This window comes from Trachypithecus francoisi, unplaced genomic scaffold (assembly GCF_009764315.1).
Source record: "Trachypithecus francoisi isolate TF-2019V2 unplaced genomic scaffold, Tfra_2.0 Lachesis_group11, whole genome shotgun sequence".
Lineage (NCBI taxonomy): Eukaryota > Metazoa > Chordata > Mammalia > Primates > Cercopithecidae > Trachypithecus > Trachypithecus francoisi.
In genome coordinates this window covers 63672982-63690831 of record NW_022681456.1, presented here as the reverse complement: position 1 = coordinate 63690831, position 17850 = coordinate 63672982, and the positions used below count along the sequence as shown (strand labels likewise).

The 17850-nt window shown below is 33.0% G+C and overlaps 1 protein-coding gene across 4 annotated transcripts in view; it reads left to right on the top strand.

Moving 5' to 3' along the window:
- Nucleotides 1–17850, top strand: part of CNOT2 (CCR4-NOT transcription complex subunit 2) — a 108187-nt gene that overhangs the window by 61809 nt on the left and 28528 nt on the right. For 3 of the 4 annotated variants that reach the window (XM_033221274.1, XM_033221275.1, XM_033221276.1), the window contains 2 exons: nucleotides 2113–2235; nucleotides 10529–10595. In XM_033221274.1, coding sequence (XP_033077165.1) covers nucleotides 2113–2235; nucleotides 10529–10595 — 190 coding nt within the window. The remainder of the gene's footprint in view (nucleotides 1–2112; nucleotides 2236–10528; nucleotides 10596–17850) is intronic. The other variant, XM_033221277.1, reaches the window with a different exon arrangement.

Genomic DNA, 17850 nt, shown 5'->3' with positions numbered 1-17850 from the left:
AATTTGAGAATTCTAGGAGTCTATAATGGTCTTGATGATAAGTGTTATACAAGCAGTGTCAAAAGAAGAGTTTATCAATTTGAGCTTATTTATGTGTGTAAAATTTGATGAGAGAGGCCTTGACATTCACCTGAAACTTTATTGAATTATGTACCTTTTATGCATTTTCCATGTTTATTCTTTCTTAGAGCTCAGTAGTAAAAGTTCTGTAAAGATAATTAAATGTATCTTCAACTTTCACAAAACAAACTTCTAAAATCTTATGTGTATTGAATCTTAATTTGCAAGCTCTAAAGTGATTTTTTGCCACTGTTTGCTTTTGAAATTACTCACTAAGAAACATCTATTTTCCCCCTAGTAGGGACTACTTAGGGAGCTGGTGGATAGGCATGTGGGATCCTAGTCTGAAATAACAGAGTTACAGAATAGCATTCTATGATTCACCAGGAGTCTGCTTCCCAAAAAAAGATTAAGTACCTGTGTTCTAATAAATTGTTAGACCCTTAAAAAATATCTTTGTTTATTTCATACCTCCAGCAGTTACTCGCCTAAAAGCATATAGCAAAGTACTTTATTTATCCCTGACTGAATAGGTTTTCAGACCTCGTTAGGATGAGGTCAGTCAAATAATTAAGTTTCTTACATATTTAACAGGGAACTTAAAATATATAACAAATATTACACATCATAGGTGCTTTCAACAGAGTTAAATGTAAAGTTTGGCCTTTAAAGTCTGCAACATAGTTCACCACGTCTACTGATATATAATAGTGACTACAGCATTTTTTGAAATGAGACATGGAAATTGTTCACTTATTTATAATGGAAGAAAATATTCTTTGTCATAATGAATGTACAAGACAGATACCAAATTTGAGATGAGTTTTCCCCAAAAATGTACTTGTGAAAAGACATAGTCACCTTGTATTCAAGTCTTTAAAATCTCTCATTAACATTGGTTTACCTTGATTTTCAAAGTACTGTTAGGAGAAAGACACATTGACCTTAAATAACTTTAGTCAGTTAATAGTTTTGGTAATTTTATAGAGGTCACATTTTAAAAATGATTAAAAATAAAAATTAGCACAGATTTTAATAATTACAGTTGGCCGTTCATACCCATGGGTTCTGCATCTGTGGGTCAACCAGCCGCAGAATGAAAATATTTGGTGAAAAATAATGGATGGTTGTGTCTCTACTGAACATGTACAGTCTATTTTTTCCTGTAATTATTCCCTGAACAATACAATGACTATTTATATAGCATTTATGTTGTATTAGATATTATAAGTAATCTAGAGATGATTTAAAGTATATGAAAGGATATGTGTAGGTTATATGGAAATATTATAAGTCATTTTATGTGAGAGACTTGAGCATCCGTGGATTTTATTTTTTAATCCATAAGGGAAGAGGTCCTAGGACCATTTCTCCACAGATAACAAGCAATAACAATTTATGTTGGTGTGAGCTCAGAATTGCTAACGTTGGATGTTACAAAGACTGGAAAAGCAAACAAATACACAGGTTATATCATTGAAATAATTTTACACCAGTATGATCAATGAAAGATTGTACTCCAGTTATGTTAGTGGGTACTTGCTTGAGATAAAATTCTAGTATGCCGCTATATATGCACTGATTCAAAAAATGGTATATTTCAATAACCTTAGATTGTAAGGAAAGATGAATGCTTGGGAAAACAGATAACTGAGAAAATAAGGTGATGGCAAATACACAAAGGTGGAAGATGCATGTGAAGATTTTGAATAATTAAACCTAAACTTAATTTTAAAAAAAATCTATGTATGGGAAAATGATATTTGGGGTTGCCATTTTTGAAGAGTAAGTGAAACTTAGTTTTTTTAAAGGAAGTGGAATTGTTGAGAGGCTTTATGTGATTCTCCTACTTTTAGGGTCTGGAAATAAACATCTAACACTTTATTGTTATAATCAGATTTATGACTTTATCACATGCCCCACTAGCCATTAGTTGATCAATTTCTCTACCTTAACAATGCTCCCTTCATGTTCTGTTTTCCATGTAGGAGTAAGGTAAAACTGAACATTTTCCAAAATATTACCCTTGGTAAAAGTAATATTTTTGTTTAGGTGACAAACAGCATGTTTGGTGCTTCAAGAAAGAAGTTTGTAGAGGGGGTCGACAGTGACTACCATGACGAAAACATGTACTACAGCCAGTCTTCTATGTTTCCACATCGGTCAGAAAAAGATGTAAGTTAATCAGTTGTGTTGTATTTTTTCAGCAATGTAAGTCTGGGAGTTCCTGAAAAACAGTGTATCAAGTGCAGAATACTGTCTGTGGTTGGGTGACAATCTTTTCGGCACAGTGCTAGTCTCTTTGGTGCTTGTATCCTTTTGGGATACAAAGATAATGAACTTGTATTCTAATGGGGAAAATAAATATCCCATGATTCTCAAGTTGGGATATGGTGATACTGTGGTAGAAGTACTCAGAGATGTGGAGTAAACATGGTATAACCTCTAGATCACTGATTTTTTTTTGTTTGTTCAATATGGGGAATAATTTGTTTGATATTAAAGCAAATGCAGATATAGAACAGAAAGCAGATTTACGCAGACTTGAAGATACAATGGCAAGCTGCAATAAAACTTTATGCTTACTGTGTCATCTAGCTGTAATTCTAGACCTCAGGTGTAGCTCTCCTCTGTTCAGCCATAAGGATACTACAGTAGCAAAAATTTGGAAGAACTGTATTCAAAATGTGATGGATGATATAGAGATATGAATTAAATTCTTTGGAAGGCTAATAGTTCAATAATCCCATTTGGGATAAAAGGATTTAGAATGTAACGAAGTCATAATTAGCAAATTTACAAAATATTTTAAAATGAATGTAATTATTAAAATTCTGTTAAGCTACTTTATACACTATACACTCTAGTCACACCAGTTGCGTTCTTATACTTCGTACACCTGCCCAACTTTTTTTTACCTTTCACACCTTTATAAACTTGCTATGTCTAATTTCCTCATGTATAAAACAATCTACTGTAGTTAGTAACCTAATGAGACTTTTACTGATGTTTGAAGTATTCATAAACTTCTAAGATATGTAACAAATGCTCTCATTTTTCTTTGAAGTTGATCATTAGTAAATCACTTCCTTTGTCTTTGCAGAATTTCGCAAATCGGCTTAACCTACTAGGTTTATGCGAGGACATTTGTTACTCTGTTTTGGTATTTTCCTTTTTTATTTTGATTTGAACATTTTTGTGTCATTTTGGAAACAAACTATCAATGGCATTATTGGGCTTTTTTCAACTAATGTGTGTTGTGGCTTTGTTCATAATTAGTGTGTAGTTTAACAGCTTATGGAATTATGCCATCTAATTTTCTGTTATCTTACTGCCCTTTTAGCTATGTGCTATGTAAGTTATAATTGAATTATTATTTACACAGGTTTCTATTTTAAGTGTTGACCTTGTAAATAAAGAATTTGGGATATATTTTTGGTAGTACAACTACAAAAACAAAAACCTACAATTTGGGTGTATTGCTGTGATTATATAATGAAAGTTAAGTTTGCTTGGAAAATGTTAGTGAAATATTTATTACTGATGAATGCATTTATTCTAATTAGGAAGATAGGCAGCTTTCAGATTGAAATCTAAAATAAAGTATATAAAGAGAATGAATGACAAAGAGATATATGTCTTCTCAAAAGCAGAAATACTGTATGTCTAAATTTTAAAATCAGAATTAGTATATATACTTACATACTCACAAATGTTGGCCACCATTCTGATCCAGTTGGTTGTCACAGAAGTAACAGAATGGTTTGCTCCACAAAATCTTTTTTAAAAAAACGTTAATTAAGAACATAGTATGGCATAGGAATTAAGAACTTGGACTCTAAAGCAATAGAAATATGTGTGTTTGGATCCTGACTTTGCCTGTTAGCAAGAACTTCTCCAAGTCTCAGTTTCCTTTTCTGTAAAAATGGGAATAATAATATATTAACTACCTCATAAATTGGCTGCTGTTGCTGTTACTTTTTTAAAATTACAAAATAGCACAGGGAAATTATACAAATTAAAAAATACACTTGAAGAAAAATTACCTATAATACTCGCAGAAATAATTAATTGCTAAAATTCTGATTTTATGTTTAAAATATTTTTATTGAAAAATACATGATTATTTAAATCTTCTGAGTCATACAGACATATTTTCCGTCAAAAAGTTTGTACCAGTTTTTACTCTAATCACCACTCTCCATGCCATCAAGAATACCAGCAATTACATTTAAGTCTTTGCTAATAGAAAAGCTTATTGTTTTCATGTACATACAGTAAAACATCATTAATTTTACACACACACACAGTGTGATGTGTCTTTTCCACATAGTTATTGGTCATTTGTATTTATTCCTTTGTGTACCTTTTTTGTGCCATTTTCTATATCTCTATTGAGATCTTAAAGTCTTACTCGTTTGCATTCTCCATGTATTGAGGATAATAACTTCTTGTCATTCATTACAAATATTTTCCCAGCTTTTCACCTTTAATTAATGGTATTTGTAGTATACGTATATTTATCATTTTAATTAAATGTGATCCACCAGTCTTATTTTTAAATGGCTTCTGTTTTTGAGATCATACTTAGGAAGACATTTCCCAATTACTTTCTTATCATACTTTTATGTTTTGTTCTTCACATATAATTTATGTCCATTAGAAATGTGTTTTGGTTTAACCTGTGAATTGCAGGGTTCCAAATACTTTTTTTTCTACAAGCTTATCCAATTGCCCCAACACCATTTATGCTTTAAATCATGGGTCAGAAAACTTTCCCTTAAAGAACCAAATAGTAACTATTTTAGGCTTTGTGGACCAAGAAGCAAAATCAAGGATATACATAAAATCATAACCTATTTTGTATAATAGGTCTTTATATAACTGTCTGTAATGTAAAAACTTTTCTTAGTTCACGTATCTTACAAAAACAGGCAGTGTGCTGGATTTGTCCTGCAGACAATAATTTGCCCACTCCTGGGTTAGATCATTCATTTATGGCTAATTAAAATATCCCTTTATTATATGTGCTAGTGTCTCATACATTCTTAGGCCTGTTTCTAAGATCTTGTTCTGTTTACCATACTGATTCTGTGTCCGAACTACGTCATTGAATTACCATAGCTTTGTAGACCATTTTAACGTCTTGGGTAAGAATCTTCCACATCCTTTTTTTTAAAAAATAGTTTTTGCTTATTGCACATTAATACCTATGTAGGTGGTTTTTCAGAAGGATATTTCTCCCTTTAATCTTGTTCTTTGTGCCTTTTAATAGGGTTTTACAGTTGCCATTTTCATTACATTTTTCAGATTGGTTTTTACTGACCTGTGGAATACTTTGTGTATGTGTTTTATAACAAACTGCCATGTAAAACTCTTTTATTAGTTTTTGGTGATTGAGAATGTAGGCCCTGGAAATCTACTGTATTAATTTTTATGTCAGCTACCTGATTTACTAGCTATGTGTCTTAGGACATCAGTCTCTGTGTGTCTCAGTTTTCTCATCTGTAAAATAGGAACAATAGTACATAGCTCATGGAGGATGTTTTTTTTTTAAGTGGGAGAATAGTTAGTGTTTGTGAGGGGGACACTGAAGTGACTGCTGTAATTAAGACAGACTGTAGAAAATAGGTTAGCAGTGAATATTAAAAACCTTTAAAATGTAAACATTCCTTGAGTCAGTCATATGTCTTTCTGTAAATTTGTACTTCAGCTCTAACCTGACATTCAGACAATGTAATATAATGCCATACCTTTTTTTAAATAAAAAATGTGAGTCTCAAGTGTTTAACACTAAGGAATTAACTGCATTGAGTATTACACTATTTTTCAAATGTTCCTTATGTAAGCATAAGAATAGTTTAATGAAAATTATTTGAAATACCTAGTAGATGCATATCGTCAGTTATCTGATTTGTAAGCTACCCTGTTCTGTGACTTAATGACTGTTTTGTTTTACTCCCTGCAGGAGATCCTCCCTTGCCCCTTTTCTCTTTTATTCTTTTTTGTTTGTTTGTTTGTTTTTCGGGATTTTTTTGAGGCAGAGTTTCGCTCTTGTTGCCTAGGCTGGAGTGCAATGGCACGATCTTGGCTCACCGCTACCTCCGCCTCCTGGGTTCAAGCGATTCTCCTGCTTCAGCCTCCCAAGTAGCTGGGGTTACAGGCATGTGCCAACACTCCCAGCTAATTTTTGTGTTTTTAGTAGAAACAGGGTTTCTCCTTGTTGGTCAGGCTGGTCACGAACTCCCGACCTCAGGAGATCTGCCCGCCTTAGCCTCCCAAAGGGCTGGGATTACAGGCATGAGCCACCACGCCCGGCCTTGTTCTTTTTAATGTATTACCTTCTCATAGTCCTTCCTTTTTTTGTGCCTGTTTGCTAGATTTCATTAGTTTCATGTTTTAAGTCATTCGTTTTCCAATTTTAAAGGTTCTTTAGCTTCTGTCTAGATCTGGAACTCTATGTGTGTGCATGCATATGCTTTCTTCCTTTTTCTTTGTCTCTTTTTCTCTTTGTAGATATGATACAGTTAAAAAGTCATAATTCATTTGTGGTTTTTGTCCTGGAATAATAACATAGTGCTAGGAATTATGTTATCACCATAATTTTGAGTATATTATACAGTCTTTTAAAAATAATATTTTAAAACTTAAATATTATTTTTTAATTGCTGTCATGGTCAGGGAATTTTTATGTAACAAAATTTTTTTGTATTTCCTTACAACAATTTGTGGATTTCTTTGACATTCTGTGTATTAAAGGATAAAGAAGCTCTGTGATGGGTTAGGGAAATAACCAGAATCATATTACTATTTCTTCTAGTTGCTTCCTGGTTTTTTTTGTTGTTTGACTGCAGTGTGCATTATAGATTTCTGACAGATTTGGAAGACCTGATTATTTTGATGATTTTAGAGTGTGCTGTAACTTGTTGTTTTCAGCATTCTATTAATCTTTTTCTACCTTTTGCCACTCTTGAGAACACAAGTTCTACGCCTTATTTTACCTGGAATTTGTGAAGATAAACTTCTTTCTTTAGCACCCTGGGCAAAAAGTTATATAAATTAAGGGAATTATTTAATAAATTTCTCAGAGTCTGAATACCCGCCCTCACTCCTGTTAATGAGATTTCTGCAATTGAGGGGAAGATTAGATTATTAGCAGCTGCTGCTACCATTTATTGAGCACATACTATATGCCGTATCTTATTTCATTTAACCTTCACTTCAGCTCTGTGAGGTAGGTAGTCATTTTCATTTTATAGGAGAAACCGAATATTGGCTGTTCCATAGGTAAGTGGCAGAACCAGGATTCAAACCCAGATTATTTCTGACTCCAAAACTAGGCTCTTTCTACTTGTGCTGCATCCCCTACTGTAATGTGTTTCTTGATCTAAAGTTTTATACTTTTCTAAGAAATTTACCTTTATATTATTAACTTTCAGAATTTAAAAAATATATAAATTTTGTTTTCTGGTAATAGTACTTACTGTTCTGTCAGTATATTTCTTGTGCGTTTTCTATACTCTCATAAAAAGCATTTCTGTGACATTCACATTTCTTCACTGTGTGTTAAATCCATTTTTAGCACCAATTTATTTCATGAAATATTGCCTTCAGAATTTAAAAGTACAGATTCTTAGGGATAGACTTTATAAGAAATTAGATATTTGCATTTTTGAAACATTTTGAGGCAGTAATTTTAACATATATCTGTATAGCTGATCGATGTTTATTTTACATGAATGTGTTGAAGGTTATAAACTCTTAAATGTAACGTTAAACTACTTTTATTATTCCTGTAAAGCTGTGTTTACTAACCGCTTTCATGTAGTGGCACATAGAGAAAATTATATTTAATAGTACACACTGTGGTAACTGAATCACCCTACTGCTCTCGATGTCAAGTAATTGGCCTGGGGACCCACCGCCTCTTTACCTTCATCCTCTGCTTCCCCTCCCTACTTACTCCTTCCTCCCATTTTGAGAGGGCAGATACTCAGGCATACTTGTAACTCATGGATGTTTAATCAGTGTGAGAAAGTAGACTAAAATGTGTGTTGTCTGGAGTTAACTATTCAATAAGCATAAATATCTGATGAAAAATGTTTTAAGTGTTTTGACAATATTCACATTATGGATTGTTTTAAGGCATGCATTTATGTTGGCCAACACCTTATATTTGCAGCCTTTAGAAACAACTATACTTTTTCATTTATAGCTTATAATGATAGAAAATCATGATTCTTATAAATTTTATACAAATCTTTTACCTCCCTGTTTTGATGGTTGATTTGTATTACTATTAGGAAAACTAGATTTTAAGATATCAAGCATTATTTGGAATAAAGAAGGCCACTACATAATCATAAAATAAAACTTACTAAAAAGGATAAAACTTCCTTTCTTTTTTTTTTTTTTTAATTTTACTTTAAGTTCCAGGATACGTGCGCAGAACATGCAGGTTTGTTACATAGGTATACATGTGCCATAAACCTTTTCCCTTGTGTGATCAACTAAAGCTTTATTATATATTCTTGTTCTTGCAATTTGGAAATGAACTTTTAATATACTTAACAAAATATTTTCAGTTAATGCAGTAACAGTAATCTATAATACCTAAGAAAAGAACTTATCAGGCATCTTTTGATCTGTTGGGTTATACTTGAGAAAGACTATACAGTTTAGTTGTATAGATAAAGAATGTTAGTTTAATTGTCTAGGTTACACATCCTCTGGATTTGGGAGGGAATATTTGTAAAGTTTGATGCTTTTTTTTTTTTTTTTTGGAAAAATCACTACTGTCTTATTAATATTACTGCTTTTTTTTTTTTTTTTTTTTTTTTTTTTTAGAGTAGTGTATAATTCAGCCCTACCTCAGGAGCGTCTGATGTTTATCATTGGTCTAAAACTATAATTGTATAAAAAAGTTTGCAAACTTTAGTATAATTAAAACAACTTAGAATTTTGACATGAAAATAGTATGAAATGCATATTGTAAAACCTCTACCATTTAAATGTTTCACCTCGCAGCACCACAAGACCGGATGAGAAAATAGAGAAAACCAAACAAAAATACTTGTTTCACTTCTTGGTTTTTCTAACTGTGTCAGTGTCAGCATGATTTCCCATCCCTGGAAACCACAGATCAGCCTCTGATAGTTCTCTCTTTTATGAGTCTCCATTCTCCTCCTTTTCCCATTATACCCCATCTAGTCAACAGGACATAAAATAACTCTGACTTCTACCACCAGAATGCCTCTTATTTTTAGTTCCACTTCTGCTGTTATCGTTTAGCATCTCAACACAACCCATTTCTGCTATTACAGTTATCTTCCCAAAGCCCATTTTGATTGCCACTTTCTTGCTTAATATTATTTTTCTTTTTATTGCTATAGTTAGTAGCCATTCTTGTATGGCATTTATTTTGCATTCTTCTATGCCCTAACATGGATGAGCTTTATCTCCGAATAGAGGTGAACTTTATCTCCTTTCATAGTTATCCTGTCACCACTGTTTATGTTCTCTAATAATATTACAAACCTTTATTTTTTTTTTAACAACTGGATACTAGGTTTTTATGTTCAATTTTTAAATTTTTGTTCAATTTTTTTGAATTTCAATAGTTTTGGGGGTACAAATGGTTTCCGGTTACATTACTAACCTTTATCACACTTGTTACACTGCATATTCTTGAGGGAAGACCCCTTCATTGTATGTACCTAAATGTTACCACTCTGTGTATTCCTGATACCTTTGTGTAGCTCCAGTGATGTTTCATGTTTCCTTTAGAACATTTACCACACTGTGCCTTAAAATAAAATGAGTCGTATAATTCATTCTCTTCCCCCACTAGATTGTAAGCCCCTTGATGACATGGTTCATGTCTTATTTAATTAGGATGTTTTGATGGTTGTCTAATATAAGACAGGAAATACACAAATATGCACACACACATATTTTCATTTACTCAGCTTCCGTATTTACTTTGAGTATATAGCACTGCTACATTCATTTCTATGAGGAATATAAAATGAATGTATATTCTGTGAACATAATATATCTTCAAATAATTTACATCTACAAGGAAAAAAATTGATGAAGTAAATTCAAAGGCATTATACAAGTGCCGTGAAGTTCATATCACAAAAATATAAATTATATACCATATCTATATAATTTTATTTTTTTAACTTGCTAAGTGAAATAGTAGTGTTGCTATAGCTGAAGTTAATGTGACTTTTAGAAAACTTACAGTATTAAATATTAATTTCATTTGCACAGTTTGGTTTTATCCAGTTGTGATATTCTCTTAAGAAACATGGAATCTATTATAGAGTGTTTGTTTTATGTTTTTCTGAAGAATGAGAAAAAGCGTTAGATTTTCACATTTATGGTATGATTCACAGATCTGTAGAGTATAATTGCAATGCTCTGTTTTCTTTATGCTCTAATATAATTAATTTGTTTCTAGATGCTGGCATCACCATCTACATCAGGTCAGCTGTCTCAGTTTGGGGCAAGTTTATACGGGCAACAAAGTAAGAATTTTGTGTTTATTCTGGGATACTTTATTCAAGGAGAAAAATAAGTAACTACCGAATAAAGAACAACCAGTACTTCGTTTGTGGGTTTATTGTATGATTTAAAAGGAAAAATGTTTAATTTTCATCGTTTTATTTTACTTACATAGCAAAATCTCATTATTTCAGACCTTATTGATCCTAAGGTTGCTATTACTTGGATATAGCATAGAATGAAATTTATTTCAACATCTTTTATATCTAATTTTTTTGCAGTATTTTTGAAGAATTTGCTAAGCAAACTAAAAATAGACATTCTCTGTTTTCAATTAAAGAAAGTTAAAATCTTTTTTTAGTTTATTTGATTGGCTGCTGCTGTGTGTGTGTGTGTGTGTGTGTGTGTACGCGCGCGCGCTCACCTGTTTAAGCTCATTACTTAGCAGTTTGTAAAATGTTCTTTGTTTCACAAATATTTCTGAAATATTTCTTCTTTTGCTTTAGCTCAGTCTGGATATAGAATCTAGATTTTTGACTCAAACAGTTTAATGTTTGTTCCATTTTGCAGGCTTCTATTTCTTTTAAAGCGTTGTAATACTTTTAAAGCGCTTAGCACAGAACCTAGTGCATAGTAAGTGCTCAATAAATGTTAGCTATTATCACATAAAATTTTTATAAAACTAAACAATAAAATATCTTTATATTTTCTCAAATTAACTTCCCAAATTGTTAAATATTAGTATGATTTTATCTCTGTTAATGTCAGATCTGTTGATCTCCCATTTCTGTTAATGTAATCTCTGTTAATAGAAGGGAATTAAAAGTGTTATAAATTCCCATCAGACATTATAGGATAATTGAGTAACTGAAGAACACATCTGATGACCGACTATCTTAACCAGTTTCAAATAAAAATCAATAATTTGATTTGGAACTCTCCCAGTATAATGAAAAGCAAAGTTTTGATAGGTATCAGAATAGTTTGTCATACCACTTTACCTTTCAAATTGATTCGAAGTGGGAGGATGAAACTTATTTTATATACAAGCATGGTTTCCATTTACTTTTTTCTGTCTCTCTTTTGTGGCTTTTCTCTTTTTTTGCTATGGAAGACAATTTTGTTAATATAGAATTAGTAGATAAAACTTACTCTGTATTAACAGTTTTTCTCCAGTCAAACCAAGAAACATTTTCATAGCTTATTACATAAAAAATATTGTTGTTTATCTACAAATATTTATCCTAGTTGTTGAAGGACTATTATTAGCTAGTAATTTATTCTGCTTACCCTGTGTTTTAGAATGATTTTCACCCTTCTGGTAACCCTTACTATAGAAATATCTAGCTATTTTAAAGCTACTTTTTATTTCTTTAGAGCAACTGCAAGGAACTTACTTTGTCTTTTGGAAGACCACTGTTTATCACAGCAGAAAGTAGATATGGATTGGAGAAAAATTGTATTTGAGAAACTAAGGTTATTTTGTAAAGGATAATGGCAATTACTATAGTTATAATTAGCTATCTGGATTTTTTAAAATTCTGGTCTAATTTTTTTAACCTACAAATGTGAAATTGTAACTGGGCTAAGATATGGAATGGGTTAGGTTTGAAATGCAGTTATGTCATTGGTATGATAGACATTTATGTTTTTGTTTTTAAGGACATACAAAGATTAATACATGAGCAAATTTACTTTCATTAGAAAAAGAATTTTTAAGGTACTTATTAGTTTAAAAAGAAGCCATGTATGGCAAACATTTTCCATTGGAGTTCAATATATTAAATCACTATATTCCTGTCACATTGGTGAAGCAACATTTTGAATGTATGGCTTACTCTTTTAAAATGACATTTTAAATGTTAGATAGAGTGCAGAAAAATTGAACCTTAGATCAACTTTCCAAGATGTCGAGCTAGAAGCTATAACTAGTGGAGAAAGAAAGAGTCTAGGTTGCCAATTTCTGTCTGTTAGGACAGACCCAGGAAGGCCAAATAGGTCATTCAGCTGGTAGGTATTCTGAACAAACACCTTGTCAGACAGCAGAACACAAGCTACCATGTGGGGCTTGAGGGTTAAGGTTTTAATAATTTAAGTCAGAATGACAAAACTTAAGGGACTGACTTGAATGAAAGATGGAGAGATAAGGAATTAGTAGGTGAGTGTAGATTAGAGATATTATTCTTATGGCAACTTACTGTAATTGCACGTTGAGATTGGTGTAACTAAAAGTTCTTTTGTTTCCCAAGTGCATTTGAGTACCACTATTAATTCTCTTCAGTTGGCAAACTTTAATTGTAATTCATGCCATTAAAATGTGAGATCTACTATCTATTGTGTGTTCTTGATGGTTAGAAAGGTTAGTGGTGGAAGAGATACAGAAGGAAGAGTGCCCTCTCTAGAAGTAAGAGTCACTGAGATTAAACAAGAAAGGGAGTTCATCTTGGAATAGATACAGAAGTGCTTAAACTTAGATTTGGGTGGAAGTGATTATGCAGTGCCATGAGGTAGCCATAAAATGCTGGAACAGAGACTCGTATGGTCTTCGGTTCTAGTATAGTATGATGGTATCCAAATATGTAAGAGACTTTTCATCCAATAATTCATGTGAATACTGTTCACGGAATGATAACTATAGAAACCAATGGGTATACTCTTGTATTCAAGTTGCATAATGTTTCCTATTTGTTATATTTGAGTGTGTGATAAGTTTTTAGGTGAATTAAGTCCTCACTTAACATGTGTAAGTTTTTTGAAACTGCGACTTGAAGCAAAACTACATATAACAAAACCAATTTTTTTGTTCTCATCATCATTACAATGGAATGATGTTGAATGAAACAACATTATTCAAGGACCTGCTGTATGATTTTTTGCCTAAAATCACAGTTTGCAAGAACAATCAATGGCATTAAGTGAGGACTTTCTGTACACCTTACAGGCTTCAAGACCCATGAGCTCCCTTAAGCTGTCTCCTAGATTAGAATCAACAGGGAACCAGGAATTAATTTCTCCTAGATAGCCAAAGCATTGGAATTAAGTGGTTGATAATTGCATTTACCTTTTCTTAGTTACCAGCAGGATCTAGGGCCTTGTAAGATTGGAGAAAAAGGAAACTGTCATTTACTGAGTGCTTTCTATGTGCATATTATCTTATAGGCACATAGCTTAGCAAAATATCTGGGTGAATTCATTATACAAATTTGTATCTGAATTCTCAGAGGACCCAGGTGTTTAGTTGGAAGAGGAACTAAATCTGTCTTTCTAAGTTCTGGACTCCTAGCTTTAGAACAATGACATAGTCTCATGCTTCCAGCAGACATTTCTTTAGCCTCCTGCTTTAAGAACACCTATGTGAAAGCTGTTTGTTTCATAGAGAACCCAGAGCACAGGTGGGGTGGTTCAGAAGTGATGCTCTCAGCTATTTAAATAGGTGCATGACATATTTTGGTTGCTTTAGGAAATTATAGGACCATTGAACAGATACTAAATGCTTAGTAATAAGTACAGAGTGCTCTGGGATTTCTTGCTCTCTTGAACACGTGTTTTATAGTTAGGGAAGATAGAACGTATTTATATGTAAAATATTAAATAACCGCTTATCATGCTAACACATAGATTAAAGATACCATATGCAGAATGGTGGAGACAGACTTTTAGGGAGCAAAGTCTGTCTATACCATTCTCCTTGAGGAGAACCAAAAAAAAGAAAAAGTTATCTATAGTGGTATGGAAAAGCTTCAAAAAGGTGGTAGGAACTAAAGTTGACAAATACTTATTGGGTCCCTACCATGCATGTTCTGCCATGCTAGATACTGCAGATGTGTAGTAGAAGAGATCATCCTCATTTATGCCATCTCTGCATAGTATACCTACTGCTGTGGTGTTGCTGCATTATTTATTGTATGTCTTCATTGCCTTTGTATCCTCAGTACTTTGCATATGACAAGCACTCAGTAAATGTTGAATGCATGATGAACAAGAGGCAGTCTCATATAATCTTGTAGGATAAGTACACAAATGATTTTGCTGTGTAGTAGAGTAAGAAGTTCAGGGTTATTTGGATATTTCAGATGAGATAGGGCACATTCAGGATGGTACAGCTGTAGACTATTTGGATATTTCCAAGGCAGGAGTAATGCCACGTATCTTAGAAAATGATTAGGAAAAGAATTTACTGATGAGATTATATTTGAGATTAGCATTGAACACACTGTGAGTAAACTTGTTTTAGCAGTGGGAATAACATCCACAGCATGGGATAGATTTAGGAATGGCCTACTATATCAAGACAGGAGAAACCTGTTAGGCTGTTAATATTGATTTCAGCAAGAAGTACAGTCTTCACATTTTGCTACTTTCCAAGTTTAAGAACACAGCTATAGAATAACATTTTCCGCCATAAAACATCTGTTTTTGTTTTTTTTGGCGAAAACTATCACTTCATTAGACCATCTTATTTTATCTTCACTTTTGGTACCACCTGTTGGCTTTCTTTCCATAGGTATGTCTCATACACAGAGAGAGCTAATATTTATTGAGTATTATTTACTGTGTATCAGATACGATTTTAAGTATTTATGTGAATTAACTCATTTAACCTTCACAACAGCTCCATGAGAGGTTAAGGAATTTGCTCAAGGTTACATGGATAGTAAGTAGTAGAGCCAGGATTATATTACTTTGTAAGAGTAACTATGTGAACATTAGCTGAAAACATCAGTTTCTTTGAAACCTGAATGCCGTGACCCTAGAAAGCCATTTGTACATAGTAGAAGCTACCAGTGTTAAATCCGCAGATGCCAAGAATCTGTTGAATTAAGACATTGTGATAGAACGTATTCATTCTAATAATTATGTATTTATTGGGTGCCTACAATGAATGAGGTATTATTTCAAGATATAAGTAAGAATATGGCAAACAACAAATGTCCTGTTTTTATGGAGCGAGAGAGAGAGGGAATGTTACTACTACTGCAGTAGTCCAGGAAAAAAAAAAAAAAAAGGATGACTTGGACTAGTGGAGGTGTTGAGAAGTGATGAGATTTGGGACATTTTGTAGATAGAGCTAATGGGACTGGATGATGTAGGAGTGAAAGAAAGGGATCAAGAATGATTTCTGAGCTTTCAGACCTGCAAACCTTTGTGAATGAGTGCCACTAATCTAGAGCAGAAATTTAGGTTGAGAAATGTAGAGTGTACTTGGGAGATCCACACAGCTGTTCCACAGGTACAGATTCTGTGGCGCTCCTCTAAAGATCCAGCCAGATGTTGAGACTCTCAGCTGATTTGAGCACAGCAGCCACTTCTCATAGTTGTTGAAGCCACTTAGCTCCATCCATGTTTCTTGTCTCATGCATTCTTAGCACATAGAAGGCAAAGCCTGTTCCTCCTTCAGGTGTATAACTTGTCCTTATTTTCATATATCTTGTCATTCTCTCAGACAGAACTATTGTAACATTCATACCCACCTGACTCCCCACCACTGCCACCACCAGACACCTGGCTAAGTCTCATATGTTGTTTAATTCATATACTAACTTCTATCCCCTCCAGGAAAATGTTTCTGCTCCCAGACTCATTCTATTCCCAAGTCTGAGTTAGTTCTTACAAGCACTCAAACACTTCGTGTCTACTGCATGTAAACACCTTGGTCATAGCACTTATTTATTTTTAAGTAGTCTTTTGTATCTCTAGAACAAGAGAAGGGAAAATATTCTTGGTGAGGAGTTAGATATGAGTAGTAAAGGACAGATTTGAGGAAAGGACTAGAGAAAGAAGAAATAAGATTATAAATCAGATATGTAGTATGTAAACAGAGTAAAATGTCCGTTAAGGTTAGAAAACATCTTTGGGTCTTGACAGAATTTTAATACTATAGAACAGTGGTTCTCAACCCTGACTGCACCCATAGAAACACCTAGGGAATTTTTAAAATTCTGCTGCCATAATTGCCCAAAATCACAATGGCTGGAGAGGAGACCCAGACATAAAAGTTCCTTGGATGATGCAAACATTATTAACTACCATTAAAAAATGGAAAATGATATTGATTGCAAAAAGGACATTGAAATAGGAGTCAAGAAATTGGATCATTGTCTTTATGCCTCATTACTTGTGATCTTGAGCAAGTCACTTAATGCCTAAAGTGAGTTCTTTATCTGTAACCTACTTGGATAATCTCTGGAGTCTTTTCTATTCTAAAATACTTTCAATTTAATGAAGAAAATTGCATAAGGAAATCATTTTACAGCTAAGTGCAAGACAGGTTGAAGGTAAGAAGCCATTGAGATAGAGCACCATTTAGAACTGTTGCCCTTTTTAGTATGGGCATGCCAGTGAGTTCCTAGAGGAAGCTGGCTGCTTTGCAAATGGAAAAGGGGACACTTTGAGGCATCAATTAAGGACTACTCTCTCCTACCCCCATAAAGATTTTAGAGGACTTTAAGTGTGACTATTCAGGGATTTGGTTGCTATGATTTTATTTTTTTCATGTAACTTAGTATTTTTTGTTTCTAGTAAAATATTGAATAAAGAATGACATATTTTGCCATAAGTGTTTAAGGGATGTGCTGTTAATCAGTTTGTGCAGTGAAAATAATTAGTGGAATAATTTCTTAGATCATATTCTTTAAGGGTTTCTGAAAAATGATCAATAAAGAATTTGTTTTGACTGTCTAACACCCTGCCAGATAAGAGGCAGGAATCTATTTAGAATGTGTTCGTATAGTCCTCCTAATATTGTATTATTCGTAATTAGCAGTTGTTAGATTGAAAGAAAAATTTGACTCAGAATTATAACCTTTTAAACTTTTTTAAAACAATTGTTATTTTATTCTTTGTAAAAAGGTGATAACCCTCTTTATAAGATGATTATAAGAAGGAAGTGAGATGAAGTAGTATAGTGCTTTGTTGAGAAGTGCCTGATAAATTTTAATTTTACTGTCCCCTCCAGTCACCTGCTCATACAGAACTCATTTATACATATTTTTGCCTGTTTTCATTTTTTTATGCCAAGAAACTCCTTGAGTTCTTCCCATTTTTCTTTTTTTTTCTTTTTTTCAGCTATATGTCCTATTCTTGGCATAATATTTTAGAGATGATTTTCTGTGATTGTTTCTAGTTATACTAGTGAGAAGTTAGATTTTTTTTTTCCCCTTGATCCTATTCAGTTGTGATAGTTTAACTCAAGCAACTCAAAGTTAATGACTTGGTGTATTTAGTTTCCCAAAAACAGATCTTTATATATACCTATCCAGTGCCATTAATTCTTTATGT